We start from the raw sequence: 27262 nt of genomic DNA, 5'->3' as shown, positions 1-27262 counted from the left end.
CTGAGGTGGGATTTGAACCGGGGACCTCCTGGTTACAAGCCCATTTCTTTAACCACTGGACCACACAGCCTCCTGTATATTATACTAGTTAAATGTAACCGGCCCTGAATGCGAAGGGTGTGAAACCAAGACAAGCATTTATTACTTTCAGACTGTCGGGCCTAATTCTGATTAAATGTCTGTATGTAATAATTTCGATAAAAGTGAATCATTTATCTCAGTGTATGATGTAGCTTCAACATTTCCCCAAATATTAGTAACTTAGCTAGCTAGCTACCTATTGGTGATGATAGTAATAACGTGATCCAACCAACATTTTATGCTAATTCGCTGACGATATCATGGCATCATTAAAGTTACACTTTAGATGATGCAAACGTTAAAATATTAATAAGCAACAAATTATATTTTGTAATGTAATTGCTTGATCTGGAATCAAACTAATTTAGGCTACTTGCGCTAGCTATGTATATATTGTTTTAAAATTGAACTGTGCTGGCAAGAGAAAAAATCGTTATGAAACTTACCCGCGTGCCTGTAAATGATAATCTGCTTCTTGCGTTGTGTATCATTTCTCACCCAATCATATTTCGATGTGATAATTGGCCACTTCTTTCATTGGCAGTAATTTCACAGTCAGTCATGTTTCAGTGCAACCATAGGGTTATTCACATGACGTAAACACCAAATACGTTACGTTACGTAGGGGGTGGGGAGGAGAGGCAGCACAGGAGCCTTGCAGAGCCTGTTCCGCTAAAACAAACCTGAAAAGTAACTTCACACGCGCAATTATGAAATTTTTCATAATTTCAAAAAAGGACCAGACAGTAGTTCTGCCTATTTAAAGGTCCATCCTCTTGGAGATGAAGAGGCATCCTCGTCGCCATGGCAACATGTCATTTGGCTGCTGTCTTTCAACCTGCCATTGTGGGGTGGTGATAGGAGCCAAAGGCATTGCAACAGTTTTCTTTATTTCTCCTTGTGTCTTTTTTTTATTGTATTTTTTTTTTTTCTTTTTATAAAACCATATTTCTGGATTTTTATAGAGGTTAAGTAGTAATAAACGGTGCATAGTGATTAATGGTGGCTGTTCCAGGACTACCTAGTTTAAGAATTGGCTTGCATATGAAATAGTTCAAGGTTCTTTTTTAAACTGCTAAACATGTCCTCCAGGTATAAGCTGTGGGCTGAATCAAATCATTGTGGAATAAAACACATGAATACATTTTTACATGCAAAATTCCATGAATGAAACATTTTAAAATGCTGCATTACATTCCAGCCATTTTGGTTCCCCTGCAAATCATATTTCGGCAATTCTTTATTTTCTGGGAATTTGTCACTTTCTTTCTTTGACGCTGTCAGAGTGTTGAAGCTAAGCACATTTTTCGGCACCTTCGTTATCCAGTAGGGCATGTATCTCTTTATTCCTGCTCACAACCTCTTGCAACATAGCACCCATTATGTAATAGTAATAAATACACATTGAACACAAACATTTTATGGGGAATAGTTGTTTGTCTGTATACTAAAATATTAAATGTGTTTATGCACTTCAATGAACACATCCAAAAGATTGTACTTTATTTTTGTGTATTTTAATAGACTATTTAATAAACAAACGTAACCTGTATGTGGTATCCCCTCCAATTGACATCCTATTGCTTTACCTTGCTTCCCACAACACAAGCTTTATGTGTGTGTGTGTGTGTGTGTGTATATATAGACAGAATTTGAAAATAGTTGCACACATTGTAGTAAAGCTTATACTCAATAAAATATCAATAAAATTGCAAGATTATTGAAACCAGGTGAAACAAAATTTACATTATGTAATAGGCCAGCATTGAAAGGTTTGATAAATATTTTTCTTGTTTGTTTTTCTTTTTTTAGTATTGGATAAATGAATTCACCACGTCGCTGGGAATTGGCGTCTTTCACTCAGGAATAGAAGTGTACGGCAGAGGTAAGATTGCTTGTCAAACATCATTTTAGTTGTGTGTTTGAGCCACAAGCTAGGGACTATCATTTTGTTTTGAGATCCTGTGTGGAGGATGCAAACATGCATTGTGGGGGGGTTGGATAGTTGAGCAAGTTGGACACGCCTGATCTGTTGTGTTTCCTCAGTCTTGGGTTACACATTGATTTGTTGTGGGGTTCTTCTGGGCATAGCTCTGAAATATTTATAATGTGCATTTGTGTTTATAATGTGCGTCTGGTATAGCTTGGCAGGCGCTGATATCGCTCTTTATACCTGGGAGTTTGGACACAACTCCCTGGATCACCTCCACATGGTTTTCAGTGGCTTATCTAGTAAAAGGCACTGTAGCACACTGAGTAGGCGACCTTACCTGGGGATCCATAGGTAGCACTACATTGACCTTTTTTACACGCCCACAGACAAAAGTGGAAAATTCTCTGGGGTTCGTTCACATCGCTATGCTAAAGCAAACCCTACTGCCATGCGCCAAACAAAGCCTGATGGAAAACCAGTTAGACTTGACTCTTTCCCCCTCCTGTAAAACCTTACATTGTGGCTCCCGAGTGGCACATCCGGTAAAGGTGCTCCCCATGGAGTGTAGGATGCGCTCTATAGCGTGGATGTCGCCAGTTCGAGTCCAGGCTATTCCACAGCCGACCGTGGACAAGAGCTCCAAGGGGGCACCGCACAATTGGCCGAGTGTTGCCCGGGGCGGGAGGGTTAGGTCGGCCAGGGTGTCCTTGGTTCACCACGCACCAGCGACCTCTGTAGTCTGGCCGGGCGCCTGCAGGCTTGCCTGTAAGCTGCCCGAGAGCTGCGTTGTCCTCCGACGCTGTAGCTCTTGGGTGGCTGCATGGTGAGTCCGCAGTGTGAAAAAAAAGCGGTCGGCTAATGGCACACGCTTCGGAGGACAGCGTGTGTTCGTCTTCGCCCTCCCAAGTCAGCGCAGGGGTGGTAACGGTGAGCTGAGCCTAAAAATAATTGGCCATTCAAAATTGGGAGAAAATAGTACAAATAATTGGCAACGACTAAATTATTATTATTTTTTTTTTTTTAAAAAAACACTTTTTTGTGGTTTTGTATACATTAGCAGTTTGTTTGTTTGTTTTAGTTCATTAATTTGTTTTTTATTTAAGTAATTTTAGACCTGGTCAGGGTTCAATTGGTTGCCTTTAATAATTAAGGACAGGAAACAGGGAGTGCTGAGGTTGTTATACAGCACTGTATATTATTGATAAACAGGATCTGAAATTCTTAAGGCCAAGTCATTGTTGCCAGCACTCTTAAACAAATATAATTGCTGTGAAGCTGTAATGGACCACAAGCTGGGTATCAAGTAACCTGTAGATGTGTATTCCAATTCCCAACTCTTGCTGTGAATATATGGAGCAACTGCCCGTCTGTACAGAATGATACACTTTTGTACATACAATACAGGGGATGTAGGTGCACCATGAGTATCAAATTCAAACTAACTTTAGTTATGTTACTGACATGTTCTGATTTGTGAATGTGCATGCCGAGAGCTAAAAATAATGAAAAACATTTGACTAATCTGGGATAATTGCTTCATTACAAAGGAACATGAATACAGTGGATTTCTCCTGAAGGCTTTTTCCCGAGAAGTAAGCCTGGATTAAAGAATACCTGTTTACAGAGAATAGGATGCATTATTTTGCCTGCATAGAATACTCTATTTCCTTTTTGAAATGGAAGCTTACCTGTCTATAAATCTAACTATTAAGACGGCCCCTTGAGTGGTCAATTTAAAATATATTTTAGTCTAATAGTGTTACAGAACCCCTTTCAGTGTTTACAAGAAACATTTATAACTTAATATTGATTATCTAAGAAATTTCAAGTTGAATGCAGATATTAATATTGAAATAAATGCTAGTATCTCAAAAGAGTATTTAACTTTTACAAGTTAATATAAATAAATTCAATTAAAATACCAATATTAACTTAATTCAATATATCCTTTTCATGTATTTAGCTAATTTATTATTTTAAACAATATTTTCCATAGATTAATAGATGTTATTTATTCTAAACATTCAGATTCAGAATTCAAGACGGTGGATTCATTTCATTGTATAGTTATCTTTATCTTATAAACTGTATTCTTTTCTTTTGTTCTCATTACCAGAAAAAGCTTGAGGAAACTGCCTTGGAAAATATCAAATTATGTGAGCACTGACATGGTTTGGCGTTCTGCTCTTGCGTCCATTGATTGTTCACGCTCGTTCAAACAGGAGGAGTTATAGTTATTGAACTAAAATCAATATAGCAGGCTGTATAAACAGTGCTTACAAGTATAAAAACCACACAAAACCCTTGCACTTTTTTAAGTGTACAGGAAATGATCAGCCCAGCAAGAGTCTCAAATGATCTGCAGCATCCTTATTCTAATATTAATGTAAATATGTATTTATACTACCTGTACAGTACTTGTACACAACAGTTTTATATAGTCTTAAGATGGCAGTGGCACAGATCTTGCTATGTAATCAGAGTGTGGAAAATGCTGGAGGCTACCAAAATGACAACATGTAAAAAGTGAAACTGAATTCCCAAACGCTGTGTTTTTTATGGGCGGCTGAATGAATTCTGTCCTGCAAAGAGCTGAATTTACTGTTTTAAATGTGTGTGTGTGGTTTTTTTTGAGTCCGTATAGTAATGCTGCGTGGGTAAACTAATCATTAAATGCCGACAACTTTAATGTTTGTATTTAAGGTCTGATTAAACCCAATTAATATTTATTATATTCATACTATACTGTAGCCTACAGCATGAGGCATTCCTAGAATGCCTATCATGAGGTTTTTGTTTTTGTTTTAATGCAGTTGATCAATAATAATGGTTTCATAATTTTTAAATGAAGAACTCTAGTCTGCTTCCTCTAAAAGGTGAATGATTGATATATTATGGTGTTTTATGCACTCCTAAAACACTGCCAAATTCAAGCCCTACACAAGTAAATGTAATGAAAACTGTCCAAAACTTGTATTTGTATTCTCTCCAGAATTTGCCTATGGTGGCCACCCCTATCCTTTTCCAGGGATTTTTGAAATCACACCAGGAGAAGCAACAGAGCTAGGAGAAGCATTCAAATTCAAGTGAGTATTGCAAGTATGAGCTACTATAGTGACTTTAACATGTTGTGGTTTGGTTTATATCATCTGCCATGTAACATTTTTTAATTATTCTAGAATACCTAATATGCAATTTTCCAGTACACATACACCAGTCCACCATACTGATATTTTTGTGGCGACAGGAGCTGCATTCCGGAGTTTGATAGTGCCTCTGAGCAACAGGCTTTCTACATTTTCTACAGTTTAAAAAAAAAAGTCTTGCTTTAAAAAGAACATGCACATATATGCAGTAGCTGGCCATGAGTAAATCCTGAGGTGTGGAATTAATCTTGTCCGACGCCCGGAACAATAAGATTTGTCTGAGGGACAACAAGTTTTACCTTATACTTTGCCTGTTGGACAAATCTTTTTTTTTTTTTTTTTTTCACACTGCGTTTGTTCTGTTGCTAGAAAAGCACTCTGGTAGGTTTCTAGAGAACTTTTGTCTACAGTAGGAGCCCAGTAAAGTTTGCCTGCCAGCTCTAGGAAGAACATATAATAAAATACAAATTACAAAAAGCTTTAAACCGGTTTAATACTATACTGGCCAATCAAGTATTCTGGACCTGTCAGGCTCGTCAGGTCCAATTTCTTTTCTTGAAAAAATAACAATACACAACACGTGCTGTTTAAACTGAAATAAAGTATTTTATTCACAGTAAAACAGTTATAAAGGCACTGCATATCAAATATACACTCCGCATCCCATCAGTAATGCTATTATGTTATGCAAAAATCTATACCAAATATAAATATAAGCTAATGACACGAACAAGAAAACAAAAATTGAAAAGAAAATATATATATATTTTTCAAACAAGCGCAAGGTGGTGGTGCAAGCTCTGTCTCACAGTGAGGAGAAAAATTAGGCACCATTATCTTGTGGATTCTGAGATGTTAGTAAAGGTTCCGAAGTAATTGTATTTTATCTTGCTCTTAATTGTATTAATACTTGTACTGTGATTCTTGAAATGTATTTTTGTTTACGACTGTAAGTCGCCCTGGTTAAGGGCGTCTGCTAAGAAAGAAATAAATAAATAAATAATAATAATACTGAACTCGAATTTAAGACGAAGGCTATTTTTGAGAAGCAAAAAATGTTTAGTGTGTCCTTAAATTCGAAGGAATACGGTAGGATGCAACAAGTTAGAATTACAACGTTCTATCTACAACATAGTAGTGCAGTAGTGCAAGGATAGTGTATCATCCTTGGAGAGTGGAGAGTGGAGGGAAGGCATGTCAGTTGGCCTGTAGAGGAAGATCGGAGAGGGGGTGTAGGGAGTATAGCAAGGTTGGGTGAATACAAGCCGAGCAGCAGAATTTTGAATGAACTGAAGGGGGCAGGGAGACCAGCAAGGAGTGAGTTACAGTAGTCCAGTCTGGACAATACAAGAGCTTGGAGAGTTGGGTGGAATAGATGTTGGATGTTGCTAAGAAAATAACTGTAGCTTTAACTTTGGGTTCTGGAAAAAAAAGCCAAGATAAAGAAAAAAACAAACAAAAAGCCATGTAAACCTTGTGCCAGTGATAATACTGCCACTTTATCTTAAATGTCACAAAGCAGATACGGTTATTAATCACTAATTTATTGATTGTGTTCACTGTTAAAGAAAAGTAAAAGTTGTATTCTACTTTTTTTTGTGTGTGTTTTGTTACTATGGGAGGGGGCAAGTTTTTTTATTTTTTATTTTTTAAAAGAACAAGTATATTTTCTAGCATTTTGTCCTGCTTGGACAAGAATTTTCACAAATTCCACACCCCTAAAATGTTGGCATCATAATGTAAAATAACTGACATTCCACTGCAGTACAATTCAAAACACAGTTGTAGTACTATAACCATTTCTTTCTAAGAATTATAGAGCACAGTCCCACTGAAATCTTTTTTTTTTTTTTTTGAGGAACAATAAAAATTACACACACAATTGGGAACCGAAAGGATTCTTCGTCTGTCGAAATTCACGTTTCTGTCCTCAACTATTTCATAATTTTGGAGTCCATTTTTCGTTTACTCAAACTTTCAAAGAATTCCACCTTAAATGTCAATTCTATGAGATATTATACAAGGCAGGAAGAGCTGCATTATTTATGTATTATTAATAGCTAAAAATGTACAATGCTTATTTGCTATATGGACTCTGAAAACTTAACTCTACTCAATGTTATAAAAGGTTTATTCTGGGCTCGCCTGTATAGTGAGTCGTTCAAAAAACAATTGAATCTCTCCTCCTCATACTGCAGTGGACTCTAATGGCCAATTGCTTGGGGAGCTCAAGCGAGGACATCTGCTTATTTGTCTTCAGTAGCCAGTTGCTCACTGATACCTGCTCTCAAGAGTGTGGGTGTAAATAGGCAATTGGCATGGTCTTGAGCAGAGGACACTAATTGACCTCCAGTTCTCCTGAGCTGTTGGTGGGAATTGCAGTGGTGAGAGAGTGTAACTGGACATTTTTAATTGGGGAGAACATCGGTACAAATAAAATACAAAGGTTTATGTAACAGCTTCCTCATTTAAAGTCACTGTTGTCCAATTTTGATATAAATCTTTTAGCATAGTGTGGAATTGCATAGCACTTCCAACCAGCAAGTGTTGCTGTAATGCATTACACACTGCTGTGCTGTATGTAAATAGAAGCTTTGTGGCAAGAATTATTTCCATTTGTTTGACAGAAGTCACATGGAAACCACAAGCCCAATGCAATAATTTGAAGTATGAGAAGAATAATTGTTTCCCTGGAGGCTGAAATTTATCAATGAAATTGCCCACTTGAGCACAGTTGCCACATGAATAGGTTCCTGTAAATGCTCCGCGAGGGAACTGTAGCTTTTTTCCTGCAACGTTAAGACAGAATGAGTTCAAACAGCCGTGTTGGGAGGGGGAATTGCTTTTTGAAAGATGAGTCAGTGATTTGCAACATAGGCTTGAGGCCTTACTGTATAATTTAAACCCATTTTCTTTATTGTTGTTTAAGTAACAAGTAGTTTGAGTTATGTCAAGGCATTGATAAACTAACCATTCTTAGGGCAGCTGTCGCTGCCAGTGGTCAACTGCAATGCTTGCCAATATTGCTTGTCACCTCTATTGAAAAGATGCTGAAATCTGTTCAAGGCTCCTCCATAGCAATAGAGACTCCATAGAGACTCGATTTTTACAGCTCATTATAGCTTATTTGTGGCTTTCTGATTCATCTGAAATTTAATATCTTTAGCCCAATCTACCAACTGAAAGTTTATAAATGACAAGTATTTTTAGTTGCTTGCCAGAACCAATTCATTGTCTGGAACAATTGCCCTAAAATAGTTGTTTTATTAAGGCTTTCAAAAGCAGACTGTTTGTTTGGTTTTAATAGTTCGAGTCCTTGTGCATAGAACATCCTACTAGCCCAAAGGCTGAGCTTGTCAAGAGTGGCATGTTTTGCAATTTTATAGATGTTTTAAGAATTAATGGGTTTGAGAAGAGCCGTGAGAAGGCCTTTAGCTCTATAACAGATGCAAATTTCTTTCTTACCAAATGCAAGGCTTGATATTAGCACCTGTCCAGCTAGAGTTTAGTCCGACATCCATTAGATGCATGTTTGGGCAGAGTTCAGGCACTAAAATGTTGATTTAAAAGAACATTTAAGCAGTTCAAGCTATGTATTACTTTACTATTGTTTATTAGCCACTTATGCTATTCAGAGTTTGAGAAATGTACTGTACCACAGTAAGAACTCAATCATGATGAAAAAAGCAAACATCGACTAAAGCGATTAAAGCCTCAAGGGTGCATTGTCTCATTGCTGAACCTCCAAAGGGGAAATGATACTGTACAGTCTGGCACGTGGCTTGTCAAGCACTATTATGAGACACCCTTGCGATGCAAAGATGTGTTTTGCACATTAACAGAGCATCCCGTTTTTCATCTTTTGAATAATGTTTTGCAACTGTGTGAACACAATGTGAAATATGTCAACACCAGCATAGCCTCAGAGATTTACTGAAGTCTTAAACCAACTATACACCACCAAATAAAGGAACTCTGAAGAGCTGTTGTGCTTCTAGTTTTTTTGCCTAAATGATGGAAGGCCACAAGTTTAATTCTCTCCAGTAGATTACATAGACATGATTTATCATAATACATTCATTCCTGACCAAAAGCATAGCAAGGATTCCCCATCCAATGTTCTCCTCTGGTCTCATCGTAAGTTTGTTGTGGTGAGTGGATGAAGATAGGGACGTCCGCTCTAAAAAACCGTACAAGAGCTGGTCTTCAAGGATTTCAAAGTGTACTGAGCTGCCATTGTTCCTGTATGTTAGATACTGATAGAGAAGAAAACAGCTTGTACAAGCTTTTGTACTGTGAAAGGAAAAGAATGGCAGGCAGACAATGAGAGAACCTTGCCCCAGTGTGACCTATTTTTTGTATTTGTATTAAGTTCAGAAACCTTGATGGAAACTGCTGAGTCACTGAAAGTCTCATATCCAGCCCATGTACTCCTGAATCAACTGAAAACAAAAAGCTTTCACATGCTTTTGTTTTTAGTAAAAGGTTGTCCTTCATTTCAAATTAACACAGGAAACCGAGTTGAAAAGAACGCATATTGAAAGTTAACACATCAAACAGATGACACTAAAGCAAAAAAAAAAGTTTATTGTAATATCTGCGCTTTCTAAATAGTATATATTATAATAGTAATAGTATATATTATATATATATATATATATATATATATATATATATTTTTCCCCCCCCACACATAACATAAAGTTTACAAACGAGAGGAGGCCATTCGGCCCATTTTGCACGTTTTGGTTGTTAGTAGCTTATTGATCCCAGAATCTCATCAAGCAGATTCTTGAAGGATCCCAGGGTGTCAGCTTCAACAACATTACTAGAGAGTTGGTTCCAGACCCTCACAATTCTCTGTGTAAAAAAGTGCCTCCTATTTTCTGTTCTAATGCCCCTTTATCTAATCTCCATTTGTGAACCCTGGTCCTTCTTTTTTCAGGTCGAAAAAGTCCCCTGGGTCGACAATACCTTTTAGAATTTTAAATGCTTGATTCAGATCACTGCATAGTCTTCTTTGTTCAAGACTGAATAGATACAACATGCCTTTTAAACCCGGGATAATTCTGGTCACTCTTCTTTGCACTCTTTCTAGAGTAGCAATATCCTTTTTGTAACGAGGTGACCAGAACTGAACACAATATTCTAGATGAGGTCTTACTAATGCATTGTAAAGTTTTAACATTACTTCCCTTGATTTAAATTAAACACTTTTCACAATATATCCGAGCATCTTGTTGGCCTTTTTTATAGCTTCCCCACATTGTCTAGATGAAGACATTTCTGAGTCAACATAAACTCCTAGGTCTTTTTCATAGCTTCCTTCTTCAATTTCAGTATCTCCCATATGATATTTATAATGCACATTTTTATTGCTTGCATACAGTACTTTACACTTTTTTCTATTAACCCTTAGCGGTCCATTTATTCAGCGCGTCAGGTCCAATTTATTTTCACACGTGCAGTTTATTTTAGACGCGCTGTTTTAAAAGTATTTTTTACACAGTAAAACAGGTTTAAAAGGCACTGCATATCAACAGGACACTCAGTACTGCATCTCCAGCCCCGCCCCACCCCTTGTTCGCTGTATTTTTCACATACCTCTGCATAGTAGTGCATACTGATAAATAATTTCCTGATCACTCGTTTTATCAGCAAACTCCTCAATAATGTGATCCAAGTCATTATTTTATTACTATAACATCTAAAAAAAGCTCTGCAAATGTCTGATATTCTTTGAGCCCTGGATGCAGAAGCAGCTATCTTTGTTTATGTCCGTGTTATCTATGTGGTGCCGGGGCTACTGTATTCATGAGATACGCCCCTTTTTTTTTTTCGACTTCTCTCGGCTCCTATCGGTCCTCACTTGGCCATTGAATGGTTTTCTCGGCTTTTTCCGGAGAAAAAACGACTAGAGACCTGTGCTTTACGTCTTTTTGATAAAATTGCCATAGGACTGCAAAGGGTTAAATGTCATTTGCCATGTGTCTGCCCAGTTCTGAATGCTGTCTAGATCATTTTGAATGACCTTTGCTGCTGCAACTGTGTTTGCCACTCCTCCTATTTTTGTGTCGTCTGCAAATTTAACAAGTTTGCTTACTATACCAGAATCTAAATCATTTAATGTAGCTTAGGAATAGCAGAGGACCAAATACTGATGCCTGTGGTACACCACTGGTTACTGTACTCCATTTTGAGGTTTCTCCTCTAATCAGTACTTTGTTTTTTACACGTTAACCACTCCTAATCCATGTGCATGCATTTCTTTGAATCCCTACTGTGTTCAGTTTGAGAATTAATCTTTTATGCGGGACTTTGTCAAAAGCTTTTTGGAAATCTAAATAAACCATGTGATATGCTTTGCAATTGTCCATTGTCGATGTTGCATCCTCAAAAAAATCAAGCAGGTTAGTTAGACACGATCTCCCTTTCCTAAAACCATGCTGTCTGTCTCCCTGGATACTGTTACCATATAGGTAATTTTCCATTTTGGATCTTATTATAGTTTCCATAAGTTTACATATAATAGAAGTCAGGCTTATTGGTCTGTAGTTACCTGGTTCGGTTTTGTCTCCCTTTACATAAATGAATGAAATGAGTCACTGCTTGGAAATTCTGGCCTGTGATTGGTCATCATAGGAGCAAAAATAGATTTCACTATTGTCCTCGTATCTTTATACCCTCTCCAACCCTGGCTCTCTTCTGTGCTCCGCTCAGCAAGAACCACTCTGCAATCTGATGAAAAGAAATGGAAGAGAACCAAACTCCCTGCTTCCCTAGACCTCTACCGTTCTTTCCTCTCTTCCTTCTCCTCTACTCTCTCCTCTGCTAAATGTTCTTATTTCCAATCTATAATCCAAGCCTCCACTAACAACCCACGTAAACTATTCTCTACCTCCTCCCTCCTTATCCCTCCCCCCTCCTCCTCCCTCCTCTGTCTTCTCTGATGACTTTGCCTCTTTCTTCTCTTCTAAAATCTCAGATATCCGCAAACTCTTTAACACCTCTCCCTCCCCCCCCAACCCCTCCCTCTCCAACCCCTACACCCACTGCATCCCCTACTAACTCACCCTCCTTCTCCACCTACCTTGGATAAAGGCATCTGCTAAATAAACAAATAATAATAATAACTACAATGTCTCTGTTGTCTGACTTTTTTTTTTTTAATTTGTAAAAAGCAATTTGAAATATTACTTTGAAGTTCTCAATATAATTCTCAATAACGGTCTCTATAAGCAATACTGCGTGAAATTAATCTATTCTTACACCGCTTACCCTAGCATACTTATAGTCCTCCTCTGCTCACTACTGATTGGACACCTGGATAACAAGGGGCAGATCTTTGACTCTCCCATTGGTTAAACCAACTAAAGACCTTCAACTGTTTGTCCCGCCTCCGCTCACTTATGATTGGACTGCCGCAGAGAACTTTGTTTATTATCCCTCAACAATTAGAGATTACCACTGATTTGTTACTGATCTATAATGAAAAATGCCACTTTTGAGTAATAGAATTTGAGATCTGTTTTAACACAACAGTAGTGTACATGATTTCAAAAGTACAGCAGATGCAAACCACATTGAAACATGAAGAATATATCTATCTGTATGGACAGTTTCAGTATGTATAGTAGGCATCTTCAATTGTTTTGTTTTAAATTGCACAGAAACCTGCATACAAGGACAGTTATAACAATTTTAATTAGGCTCAAACATTATTTGAAATGGGATCCTGTTTCTGAATGTTGGGTTGTAAACACATCTATATTAGAGCTCTTCAGACAGAAAGCTATGAATAGACTGCAATCCATTACTCTGTCTTAGCAACACATGGCATTATCCAAGCATTTTGTAATATAAACCAGAAGCATCCTTCTCTAACAAAGCATTTTTTCTTTGTTATGACAGCTGACTAAAAGAGCCTTCACATTTTTTTTCCATGGTGTAATTTGCCATGAAGTATGTGCAATACCAGTGCTTTTATTGTTTTCTGTTACGGGTAATATAGTGGTCCTGTTGAGCACCTATTTTTGACATGCTCTGAGAGAACCCCAATGCCACAGTCAGTCAAATTTGGTAAATACCAAGTCTGTATATATAATTAGCAATTGCATCTCTGTGGGTTGGACAAAGAAGATGAGGCTACAGTTACAAGATGAGTGGTTAAACAGCCTTGAGCTAGTTGATGGACTCCGGATCTGCAGTATTCAGCTTGGATAGACCTCCTGGGAGTCCAGCATGTGTGCAGGATGGAAAAAGTGCATCATAGTCCATACAGGTTTTTTACTTCGAAGATGTAGTGCAACCCAAATATCCTTGAAAATCATCAGGTGCCGGATATGCAGGAGGGATGTTGGCTTGGACTGGTAGCCATTTTAGTTTTATAGCTACAGCTCAAGAGTGAGGTATGCTACAGGGCGAAAGCTGACCACCAAAGACGAGTCTTTACCGGGCTTTGTTATAGCTACTACCATAGCTTTTTGCCACATTTTCAGCAGCTTTATTGGAGTTCATAAAGACAACTTTTCAGCCTGGTACATTAACCTTTTCACTTGTGCTTTTGTTTTTTTACCCTTTTGCTGAGTTTCAGCCCTTCATTAGAATTATTTTCTTTATTAAAGGTTGCAGGGCATTTTGTTAATGGCACGTGCACATTTTTATTTGTTTTGTTTTTCATTCTTCTAAATTTCTTGAAAGCAAATGTTCATTTTAAAGAGTAAATTGCGTGGTTCTGAAAAATATAGCTTTACATGTCCCCAGGTGTTGCTACAACTGTTTAAATAACGTACCTGTAACTTTTTACAGAATAACTTTAAAGCTCTTTTCAAAATGGCCGCTCTAGTGCACTTTGGATGCCAGTGAAAATCGAAAACTTCATGCCGGGGGGGGGGGGGGGGGAGTAAATAATCTTCGGCGCGCATTCTGCAGCCCTGCTTCCAGACATTTGTATTCAATCAGATTATCGTTCTTCTTGCACTTGTTTGAAACGTGATGTACAGACTTTTTTTTTTTAATGTACAGATGTCATAGAGCACTCAATAAATATTGACACGTGTTTTTATAGGGAGAGGCAGCATTTTTGGGGTTACAGGCGCCATTGGCCGTAATGTTTTTGTCACATTTGCAACCATTTTTGGCGCAGTCTGCCCAGTGCACAAAATCTTCTCAGTGGTGGTATTTAGATCTGATACTGTTTGGTCAGTTAAATAGACAAGTACAGTGTTGTTCCTAAAGAAAATAATTTGTATCCAAGTCATTTGCTTATTCTGTCTGCTCCGATTTGGATATATTGCAATTTGACAGTTATGATTTACCATTTTAAATGTAAAGCAGGAATGATATGCATGATTGGAACCTAACAATATCTCCTCCAACGATGAAAATCCAGTGCTAAATAACATGTTTTTTGGCTGCAACCAGAATGTTGTGGAGGCATTAATGCATGTAATGAAAAACTTGTACTAACAGGATTCTACAAAAAAACAAGACAAATACATGTCCAGTAATCCGTCACATATCCGACTGCAGTGGGACCAGAGTAAGGGCGGATATGTAAAAAGTCGGATGAATGAATCCTGTTTTAAATACCACTATACACAGTTGTAACAATTACTATATTCACACAATTATTGTTTTGAGATTCAGCTTTTATTAGGGAGCTCCCCTAAATCCCTTGTTTAGAAAGATACAGTGTATTAGTGATTGTGACCGAGTAGCTGTCTGCAGTGTGGGTGCGTGCATTCGCTGCTGAGTGACAGAGAGGAGATTGAGACAGAGGTTGAAGTTGATATGCCTCACAGGCAAACAGGATTTATTTGCATATCAACATACTGAACAGCTCACGTGACACTACCAGCAATGGCATTGCACGGATCACATATAACACAGTGTACAAAAACTTTGGTAGGGTCTACAATCTCTGAACTAATCTTCTCTGTTGAATAATAAATTAACGTTGCTGAAGAGGTTGATCATGGCATAGAAACGGTTAGGGCGGATATGTGACGGGTGGACACGCGACGGATTACTGTATTTGTGAATTTGTTTAAACCTTGGACAAGTGTAATGTAATTGTTATTGTTGTAGATTAAGGTCAGGATAAGATACTTTTTCATGGCACTGATAACTAACGTGATATTTATGCAGGGGGATATTTATGTTAAACATAACTTGCTCTAATTTGTAAGGCTGCAAGAATTTGAAAGAAAGGGAAGATACAAGTTCAATGTTAAAGTCTATGATGAATAATATGCAGTAACAAAGATCCAACATCCTTGTAAGAATTTTTTTTTTTTGGAAATGAAAAACAAATGTTTTGGTATACTATGGATAGATACTTTTTATTACAATGTGCTACCAATGCAAAGAAGGGGGTGGCTTAAATTATAATTTCAGGCAAAATCTGGAAATGTGATGCATACACGCACATTGCATAACTAACCACTAACAAACAAGTTTACCAAGCAAGTATTTAATTAAAGTCCTGCGAAGAGGCAATTAAGAGACACCGGTCATTCTAACACCTAAAATTAAATCTTAGTTATTTTTATATTTATATTCTGTTCAAACATGTGAATGCCCTAATTTTAGAAATCACATCTCTTATCCTGCAGTAATGAAGATGCTAGTATCAAGATTAATCAACCTTTTTTTTTTCTTTTTCTCGTGCACAACATGGCACTCTTAACAGATTTGTAAATGTAGTTCCTACTTATAGGTTCTAATGGGAACATAACTCTTAGAAGGATGTATGAACATATCTTAAGTCCAGATTTCTAAACAAAACAATCTTAAAACTACATTGTTTGTCTTAAACTTTTTTTACACATTAATGTTTTTTCGGAATGTGTAGAAATGATGGCTGCCCATGGTGAGGCTATTGAAGACATTTCAAAACCTTACTCTGGTTATTTCTTGTGCGATGATTCTTAGCAATATGCTTACCAAATACCTTGGGACCAAGAAGAACATGGCACTGTTGATAGGAACCCAGAGTCTGTATCTGACCAGCACCTTTCTATCCACAGAGAAGCCATAGTTCTGGGAAGCACAGACTTCACAGAAGAGGATCTTGTACGAATTATAGAAGAACTCGGGAAGGAATACAAGGGAAATGCCTACCACCTCATGCACAAAAACTGCAATCACTTCTCATCAACACTGTCCGAGGTAAGAATGTTTCATTCTTGCATTTCAGCACAGCTTGTACCTTCTGCATAGCACTGATGATTGCTATTATTATTATTTGTTTATTTAGCAGACACCTTTATCCAAGGCGACTTACAGAGACTAGGGTGTGTGAACTATGCATCAGCTGCAGAGTCACTTACAACTACGTCTCACCTGAAAGACGGAGCACAAGGAGGTTAAGTGACTTGCTTAGGGTCACACAATGAGTCAGTGGCTGAGGTGGGATTTGAACCAGGGACCTTCTGGTTACAAGAACGTTTCTTTAACCACTGGACCACACAGCCTCCTATTGGAGGTACTGTCCCATCCCATATTACTTGCATTTATATAGTGCCCTTAATGGACAAGTGTCTTAGGTGCTCCTTTACAAGGGTGACCAGGGTAGAGATCAGGAGGTATTGGCTCATTCAGATGTTTAATTTTCATGTAACATTAATCATCCAGCAATTCATCCACAAGACAATTGCAGAACACCATTTGCAGTTGTAAACAGTATTGACTAGCTGCAACAATTTCACTGTCCAGTTGTGTTTTGATCAAACTTTTAAACAAATTAAGGCTGCAGGTGTTATTTAAAGCAAGGTCTTTCCTCCTCTATTATGAGTGTGCCCAGTTTAGTTTTTAATCCCAGAGATTCTCAAAGCTTTTTACTCCAAAATTGTAATTGGTTTGATTTTTCAGTAAGGAAAAAACATTCCCAGTTAAGTTACCAGTAATTAAGAATCCTAGAGTGCTGTGATAGTGAGACCTGACACCAAAATAATTTGAATAAAATAAAAACTGTTGATTCAATCAAAAGGGCCATTTTGAGTTTTAATCAAAAGTAAACAAAAATAACACGGGCAAAACACAAACAAACAGGCACAAGAGCCAAACAAACAGTTTAAACAAAAATAATATATACTTTTAGAATACCGTGCAAGATTTTAGACAGAGCTGCTGGTTTCACATACACACGGCTACACAAATTCCCCTAAACCCCAACAATATTTATTTTGTATATTTTCAAAACAGCACACAAAACCCACACCTTCACCAACATTACTTCTCACCATCACTTTCCTGACTAAGAGGTTGCTGCCTCCTTTTATACAGCTGTGCCTGAGCTTGTTTTGCTTGTCAATCATTCAATCTAGCTCAGGCACCTTCTACACGTGTTTCTTTGGCAGAGGTGCCAATTAACCCTTCCCTGCCAACCCAAAACAACAGCACAAATAAAATACATTTAAATAACAATACAAATAAACATTGGGACTGGTGTACCCCGTCACAGGCTGCCACAGATTCAACCTGGAATGGGACTGTAACAGGGGAGACCTGTGCTGACTGTCTGGCGCATGCGTGGTTCTGCAGGAAGAGGGCAGCAGCCTTGTAAGATCCACCTGTCAGTCATGGAGATGACACGGAGAGGTGGGGAAGAGGGTGTGTTGGCTTTCCCTCTCTCCGAGTGGCTGAGAGGCGGGCCTTCGGGGATTGCTCGGCCCATAAGTACTGCGCTTGGTTATGCATTCGGGTGGCTGTGATTGGGAATTCCCAGAGACGCTTTTTTATTACTTGTTAATAATAAATTGTTACGTATCCAAAGGAATGTGTGTGATTAGAAGGGGAACCTTGGCCACCCCAGTGTATAGTGCATAGCAGAGTGTAGGACGGAGACCCAAGCTGACCAGCTTAGCGGCAGTGGGGGTACTGTGTAAGCAGCACCTTTATTTTGTAGTTTTATTACCGTATTTTTTATTTTATTTTCCCTTTTCATTTCGCTTGTTGATTTCATTATTTTTGAGCACCTGCGAGTGCGCCAGCATCAACCTGACTGTTTTACCTGTGTTGGTAACCATGTGGTCCTGATTACCGTTGCTGGTGTTCAGGCCACGGACAACAGCGACCTCTGCAGGCCAAAATAAATCAGTGCACCGGAGTGGTGTTTCTGCTATAGTTCTGTCTCCTGTCTCCTGTGTGTCAGTGAATTGCCCACCACCCTTCCACCGGGACATTACACAAAGGCCAAAGATAGTCTATAATTAGTGCATTTTTGTGTAATTTCCACTTTCCCGGGGTGATAAACTGGGCGTTGGATCTCTCAAGGGGAGCTCCCAGTGCTTCAGAATTGAGGCTTCATTCCGAGGTGGTGAGCCTCATTTGGGAGCAGTTTGGGAGGGCAGAGATTGATCTCTTTGCCTCTCAGGAATCGACCCACTGTCCCCTCTGGTTCTCCATAACAGGAGCCAGTGACCCGCTGGCGATAGATTCCTTGGCACACCAGTGGCCAAGGCAGCTGTTATATGCTTTCCCACCGCTTGCTATACTCCCGCTGTGTCTGGAGAAAATCTGGCAGGACCGGGCCAGGGTGCTACTAGTAGCCCCTTACTGGCCCAGGAGACTGGTTTTCAGCTCTGATGCAGTTACCGAGTGGCCAGCCGTGGAGCTTGCCAAAATGGCACAACCTGTTCAGTCAGGCGTGGGGGACATTGTGGCACTCCAACCCATCGAGCCTACAGCTCTGGGTCTGAGCCGCTGCATTTAAGACGTCTGGGTCTACCAAATAAGATCATCGACACCCTGCAGAGCAGCATCCACACATTCCCAATACGTGTACAAGTAGGGCGTCTTTCAGACGTGATGCCTGCCTCGGAGTTTTGACCCCACGACCTCTCCCATGGCAGTTTATACTGCAGTTTTTGCAGGACCTGTTTGACAAGTGGAAATCCCCCTCTGCATATATTAAAGGGCTATTTCAGCTTGCCATGTCAAAATTGATTTGGTCTCCCCAGGAGTTCTCATCCTGGCAGGGCAATTTTTGAAAAGCGCTTGCCGGCTTTGACCGCCTATGAAGGATATTGTTCCTTGCTGGAGGCTTAACGTGGTGCTTCAAGCACTCATGAAGCCTCCATTTGAGCACTTGCATTCAGCTGAGCTGTAATTTTTATTGCTCAAAGGAGCTTTCTTGCTTGCAAGCATTTTTGATTGTGAATGTCTGCTTAATTTTTGCAGAAGCCAGGACAAAGGTTACACTTCGTACCAATCCTGCTTTTTTGCCGAAAACTATCTCGGCATTCGAAATCAACCATTGCAATGTGGAATCGGAGGCTTTCTCTCCACCTCCTTTCCAGTTTGACAGGGTGACAGCTTTATACGCTCTGCCCTGTGTAGGCACTAGCATATTATGTTGACAGGACACAGACTTGGAGGCAGTCTGAACCAGTTTTTTGTCTAACCAGAGGGTATCTGAATGGGTAACACACAGTCAGCACTGCCTATGAGCGAGCCAACTTGCCCTCTCCAGAAAAGCTCACTGTCCATTCCTCCAGGGGCATGGAAACTTCATGGGCTTTATTCCAGGGTGCATCTGTCAAGGACATTTGCAATGCAGCGGTGTGGGCTACTCCCCATACTTTTACCAGGTTCTATAGACTGAATGTCCTAGATCCACAAAACCCTGGCTTTGGAATGAGTGTTGAGGGCGGCTTCAGGGTTGACCCTTACAACATATACATAGAGGAGTTCTTCCTCAATTTTTTCTTCCTAGCTACTTGTTACTGGGGTTTCTAATGATAACGCAAAGGTAGCCTTTGGCCTAGCCTTGTAGCATTCCAGTCATTCTGCAATATTGCCTTGCGACGGCTTCTGTATTCATACCCATTAGGTAATGGTTACATTTCATACTTGATATGGGATGTTAGGTTATTATCCTAATCCTGGTTCCCTGAAAGGAAAATGTAAACCTTCACGGTCGCTGCGTCAGTGGTTGCAGCAGGCTTGAAGGAAAAATGATGACGAGATCTGTGTGTGCAGTCCTTGTATGCCCTTGGGGGCAGCATGACTCTGGGTTCTGGGTCTTTAGGAGATAAATACCCATTCGGTAATGGTTACATTTCTATTTCAGGGAACCAGGGTTATGATAATAACCTAACACTATCTGCATTTAAAAAAAAATAAAACAATGTAAATGTCATACTGATATGAATAGGTACATTATGAGCTCATTTGTATATGTTTTACAAGAAACAAAGGGGTTGATTTGGTCAGTCTATACCAGAATAAGTCACAACTGGATTTGAAAGGATTTTATAGTGCAAAGGACTCCACCGGCATTGCATCATTCACTAGGTGTTTTTGGGGTTCTGTGATGCACCGCTGTTAGGGATTCTGTCCCGTCTGTGAGATGAGAGGTTAAAATGCCGAATGCTCAGCTCTGCTTGGTGGTTAGGGCTCGTTGGCAGTGTGCGAGGTTGCCAGTTCGCTAAACCTGGTATAACCACAGGTAGACCAGCTGGGTACAGGTTGATCAAATCAGCCTGTTAACCAAGTAGTTCTGACTAGTGACTTCATTAGTTTATTGTTTGAGAAAGGAGGTCATGGTGATATCTTTTTATTTATTTTCTGAACCTCTAATTGGTTGAGTAAATGAACCCTATATCTTTATAAGCACTCTCCCAAATTTAATGAGACTTGGCGCTTTCTAACCTTGTACAGATAAACTGAGCTATACTACTAAAATGTGCTAAGGATCACATGGTAAAATAGTGTTTGTGTGAAGTCAATGGGTCTGAATTTGAACCGCAATAAATTGAGCGCTCGTCCTTCACTGAAACAATGAAGGGAAAATAAATGCTGAAAATGTCAACTCAGAACTGCATAATGCCGTGAAAGTGGACACTTGAAATTGAATGTCAGCCTGGCCTCTATTTCACAATAAGTTGTTGAACCAGGACTTCAGACAGTGCTACTCCTCCACCAGTTAATCTTCACCCTCCTGTGGGCCCTTAGGCTGTACTGCACAGTGTGACATGGCAGTATGCAGCATGTTCAGATGAGGAATTTCCTCATTTAACAAGCATGATAAGGTTTTGAATTTGGTTCAATTTCTAGAGGCCCAGGGATAAATATATATAGTCACCTCCACAATTATTGGCACCCTTGATAAAGATGAGCAAAAAAGACTGTATAAAATAAATAATACAGGTACTGAGCTATATTGTAATTTTCCAACATGTGGAATGTATTTGACTTTATTAATGATTCAATGGAATCAACAAAAATTACACATTTCTCAAATTTATAAATTTATTTCCAAAAAAAATAAAGTGTCACAATTATTGGCACCCGTGTTTTCAGTACTTTGTGCACCCTCCCCTTGCAAGGATAACGGCACTGAGTCTTTTTCTATAATGTTTAATGAGATTGGAGAACACATTGGGTGGGATCTTAGACCATTCCTCCATACAGAACCTTTCCAGATCCTTGATATCCTTTGGTCTGCGCTTATGGACTGCCCTCTTCAATTGAAACCACAGGTTTTCAATGGGGTTCAAGTCCGGAGACTGAGATGGCAGTTGCAAAATGTTGATTTTGTGGTCAATTAACCATTTCTTTGTGGATTTTGATGTGTGCTTGGGGTCATTGTTTTGCTGGAAGGTCCACTTGCAGCCAAGTTTCAGCCCCCTGGCAGAGGCAACCAGGTTTCTGGTTAAAATGTCCTGGTACTGGGTAGAGTTCATGATGCCGTTGACCATAACAAGTGCCCCAGGACCACTGGAAGCAAAACAGCCCCATAACATCAAAGATCCAGCACCATATTTTACAGTAGGTATGAGGTTCTTTTCTGCACACGCATCGACGCCAAACCCACCGCTGGTGTGAGTGGCCAAAGAGCTCTATTTTCATCTCATCTGACCATAGCACCCGGTTCCAATCGAAGTGCCAATGCCGTTTAGCAAACTCCAGGCGCTTACGTTTGTTGGTTGCTCTCAATAAAGGCTTTTTTCTGGCAACCCTATTGGCGTGGCGTCTAATTGTAGATTTGGAGACTTGGTGACCCCAAGATGCAGCTACGTTCTGTAATTCTCCAACTGTGGCCCTTGGATTTCCCTTTGCCTCCTGAACCATGGCCTCACTGTGCATGGGGGCAAGATACACTTGCGTCCTCTACCAGGCAAGTTTACCACTGTTCCAGTGGTTTTGAACTTCTTAATTATTGCCCTGATAGTGGTAAGTGGTATATTTTAGTTTTTTAGCTATTGTTTTGTACCCATTGCCTGATTTATGAAGGTCAACAACCATTTGTCGCTTTTCATTTGTGAGTTCTTTGCCTTTCCCCATGGTGATGGATGACAAATGGATTTCATATGCGTGTTACCTCATTTTTATACCCCAGTGGAACAGGAAGCCTTGGAAGGCCACAATACAGTTCCTTAAGACTGAGATGAACTTAAAGAAGTAGAATGTTAATGCAGATTTAATTGTTTGATTTTATTTAGAAGAATCTTTAGGGGTGCCAGTAATTCTGACACCTATCTTTTTGAGAATTTTTTATTACTTGTTAATAAAAAAACCTTTTTCTTTGAGCAATTGTATTAGAATGAAAGAATATGGTTTTCCCATATATTTGAGCATAAAATATAGCTCATTACCTGTGTTTATTTTATACAGCCTTTTTTGCTCATCTTTATCAATGGTGCGAATAATTTTGGGTGTGTGTGTGTATATATATATATATATGTATATATATATATATATATATATATATATATATATATATATATATATATATATATATATATATATATATATATATATATAAATCTATATATATATATATATATATAAATCAATTTTTTGGCAACTGGTAAATTTGTTTTCGGTGGGATGCTCCCCCAGGACCAGGCATTTTTTAGCTGTGTTTGACTCTTCCTATACAAATTTTTTTCAACACAGTATTTGTATATTTATTTATTTATTTATTTATTTATTTATTATTATGTATTCTGCTTAGAAATACATGTATAAAAATGTGTTATTCTATGACATGAGGAACCTTGCAATACTTGAAAGTTTTGTTGAAAAATATTGATGTTTGGGCAAATTACAAGACATTGTTTCACCTGAGTGATTGCAATGACATAATACACGTTTATTCTCAGGGTCTTCATAAGCAATAATGGACACTACTCTCCATTTATTATCTCAAAATAAATATTTAAAAATAAAATAGTTATTCATTCCATTATTATCAGTAATGAGGGAAAAAAATAACGTACCCAATACATTTAGTTCATGAAATAGAATCTGCTTATATCCACTCGTTTCTTGATGTTTAGAAGTGTTGTAAAAACATATATACTGAATAAATGTTCTAATATAATTATCAAGTCAAACACATCAGATTAACAGTGTTTCCCCTTTTTTTATTCGCTCTAAACAAGTTCTTGTGATGTTTTGTTTCTGCGGGCAGCTGTAAACTGTCTCCGCCCTTAAGACACTAATAGGCTTTTCACACTTGCACACCTGAGCCGAGCCAAGCCGAGCCAAGCCGAGCCAAGCCGGAACCAAGCCAAGCCCACCCAGTGTGTTCGCACTACTGTTCAAAGTAGAAGCTGCACTGTGGAACGTGACGTTAAATTCAGAGGACACAGGCGCACAGAGGAGTGGTGTGGATTTGTTTTGAGAATAGGTCACGAGGTCGTACTGTCCGAAACGATAAAGTCTACCAAAAGATTTCACAGGAATTGAGAAATATGAGACTAAACCGCAACGACAGTTCTTAATTTGTAAAGAAAGTGGTGCCGGAGTGCAAGCAATGACAATAATACCGCCCTAAGAACCGCACATTCAAAATCATAACACGTTTATTTGAAAGAGTATTGTACGTACTAGTGTTAGCTGTTTACATTCACGTATGCTACGTCATATACAAGTAGTATGTGCAGAAATATTAATTAAAGGCAACTGCAGGACAAATAAATGCCTACATGTTTTGTTATGGTGTTGCATTTAAATGGTTTAAAAAAACAAACACATTAAAAGGCATTCGGAGGACTCCAGAAAGACGACATTGATTTAAATAAATAAATAAATAAATAAATAAATAAAATACCCTGTGGCAATGTGTCCCGCCCCTGTGTGCATTTCTGTGTTATACGTTACATGTGCTGTGTTAATGTTGGTGTATAGAGATGGCTGCACGGGATATAAATGGGTGTGTGCAGCACGAGTTATTTAAATTGTATAATTGTATTTAGGCACAAGGATTGCACATCACTTCACGTGCATTTAAAGTAATTAATATGCGAGCACGAGGTTGCACATAATTAATTCACATGCTGGGATTCCAGTGAATAATTAATTCGTAATTGAATCCCTGCACAACAGTATATATAGATGCACGTTTTACTCACTCTGGGTTGTGTGTTCGGTGAGTGGAGAAAGGGTGTGGAGAGGAGGTAAAATAAACGATAATAAAAAGAATAATAATAATAACTGTTTAGACTCACTGTGTTTGTTTGTCTGTCCGTCCACTGTTTGTTTAGTGTTAATCCATTTTGTTTGTCTATTTATTTTGGCCTCAAGTGCCGTGTCCTGTTTTCTGTTTAAAACCTTTTGTTTGTTTATTAAAATACTGATCCATGCCGCGACTCAGTTACACACAGTACGTCTGTCTCTGTGTATTCCTTTCTGGTCTGACGTCATCCACTACAGCCTGCTTGTCACACACCCCAACACGAACATTGGTTTCCACAGTCTGCACTATTATCAGCGATGTGTATGTAACAGAAGCCGCTGGTAGATTACAAAAATGATTAATTAAACTTAGGGTAGGTAGTTGTTATCTTGGTATGTTTTTATTCTCTATTAAGTTATATTCATTGAAAAAGGCAAGAGAACCAGATCTTTATTATTTTTTACTGTTTTGGTTTAATATAATATAGCAGGCTGATGATCCTATTGAAGTAGACTACAATATATATATATTTTAATTAAAAAGGTGTTGAAATTAATGTTCAGCTTTCATATTTTGTTGTGTACTACTCATTTAATCACACCAAGTAGTGTAAGAAGTTGCTTGTATCGTTCATGATGTTTTCCAAATCAAGTAATCTTATTTGTGTATAAAAAATGACAATAGAGTTACAGCCAGTGTCATCTTATTTAAAGACACTCAAGCTGAAATTGTAAAGTAATTTAAAGTAGGCTACAAACGTGGCAGCGGACTGTCTCTCTTTAGCGCGCATGCAAGAACTTGCAGACTTCATACAACTGTGTTGAAAATTTAAGAAGAAAGCATTTTATGAGATTTTTTTTAACTAGAGGTACTGGGAATATGACTCTGCACACCCAGAGGTTCCGGGGCTGTGCCCCAGCACAAATTAAGCACTGCACAGCGCGAAACAGTGTTGTGAAAAAATAAAACAACTTCTTGTTGTTTGTATTTGTTTTTCACATGTTTCTTAATGCAAATACAGCCCGAATAATTTAATTTCATATTAATAAAGTTAGATTAACTACTACTACTAATAATAACTTTAAAAAAATAGATAGTGTTTGAAAAATGTCAGTAAACACTTCAGAAAAATACATTTAAAGTAGGTCTATTAAAAACAAAATCTAAACGTAACATATTTAAAGATATTTCTTTACAACTTGTTTTTATGCATGCAATGTTAATATACTGTATTTAAAAAATGACCATATCGGTCATTGCAGGTCTGTGACCAAGAACTGCGTCCATTAAATCATAATATTTACTTTTTTTGCAGTCTGATCGTTGTTTTTTTTGTAATCCTGTTTTATTTGTTTGGTTTTTTCACAAGACTGTTTCACGCTGTGGTTTAGTCCCGTATTTCTCAATCCCTGTGAAATCTTTTGGTAGACTTTATTGTTTCGGACAGTATGAGTTAACCCCGCCCCCAATCTTGCTCAGCACCGAGCCAGTACCAGATATCTTGCGAGGTCAGAGTTTCATGGTTCCGGCTGGGCTTGGCTCGACAAAATGACAAGTGTGAAACTAGCCGTACCGTGAGGGCTCGGCTCGGCTCAGGTGTGCAAGTGTGAAAAGGCTCTAAATGCCCCTCTCTGTGAAAAAAAGCTATTAGGAAGTGAATGTCACTCCCTCCCATATCCATTAATATGTGTTTTCAAGCCTGAACTGCAAAATATGGTGGCCCTGTAAGTCATCAATACAAAGTGCTTTTTTTTTTTTACGCGATCGCGGTCCTAGAAGCCCACTTCAGCATGATCATGTTAACACAATCCCGGTCCTTAAAGGGTTAAAGGCAATGAGGTATTTTTATTGGTCAATGGCTAATCTTTCCAGCTGGATTAATTTTAAGTGTGGCAGTGTTTAGAACTGTCACTGTTTTGTTCATTAAAATAGGCTCTGTGATAGGGGATGTGGGTTAGCTGCTGACAAACAGGAGAGGATTTCTTTGACACACCGATCAGGTGCACAGGGTTTATTTATAATAATAATAATAATAATAATAATAATAATAATAATAAACAGAAGAACCCTGTGATGCTATCAGTGATGCTATACCATTGGGAGAATACACATTGTGTACAAAATAATCAAAATAAAACTAAAACAAAAGTACAAAAGCAGCTCAAAATAAGTTTACTGTGATCACAGTGGTATCGTGCACGTTCTAAAACAGGAGGTCTCTCTTGCGCTCTCTCTCTCTCTCTCTCTCTCTCTCTCTCTCTCTCTCTCTCTCTCTCTCTCTCTCTCTCTCTCTCTCTCTCTCTCTCTCTCTCTCTGTCTCTCTTCTAAGTTTGCTTACAGCAGTGAGTTCTCACAAAGCGCCTTTGTTATCTCAGTTGCACAGTCCTGTTTGGTCCCGGCTCTCAGCAGGGAGGTTTGTCGGGGGCAAATACACACATGCATCCGAGAAGCCAGTGACAAAATACTGTCCCTGTTGTAGGCCATTTTGGGAGTGGAGCAAAAAGATGGCATTATTTTTGTATCATTATTTTTAGAAGCTGCTTTAGCATTTGAAACTATTAATTTGATAATAAAAAAAGCGTTGTAAACGGATGATCTAATGATGATTCATAGAGAAGCGCCATGAGAAAACCTTGCACAAATGTGAGTGAGATACAGTGTGTTACTAAAACTTTACTGGTTTAAAGCATT

General features: G+C 38.6%; 1 protein-coding gene across 1 annotated transcript in view; it reads left to right on the top strand.

Annotated features, from left to right (window-relative positions):
• LOC117402613 (deubiquitinase DESI2-like) overlaps positions 1–27262 on the top strand; it is a 45857-nt gene that overhangs the window by 13604 nt on the left and 4991 nt on the right. The window contains exons 2-4 of the mRNA XM_034003943.3: positions 1894–1966; positions 5007–5100; positions 16191–16332. Of these exons, the coding sequence (XP_033859834.1) occupies positions 1894–1966; positions 5007–5100; positions 16191–16332 (309 nt within the window). The remainder of the gene's footprint in view (positions 1–1893; positions 1967–5006; positions 5101–16190; positions 16333–27262) is intronic.

Source organism: Acipenser ruthenus, chromosome 5 (assembly GCF_902713425.1).
Source record: "Acipenser ruthenus chromosome 5, fAciRut3.2 maternal haplotype, whole genome shotgun sequence".
Lineage (NCBI taxonomy): Eukaryota > Metazoa > Chordata > Actinopteri > Acipenseriformes > Acipenseridae > Acipenser > Acipenser ruthenus.
This window is presented reverse-complemented; position numbering and strand designations above follow the sequence as displayed.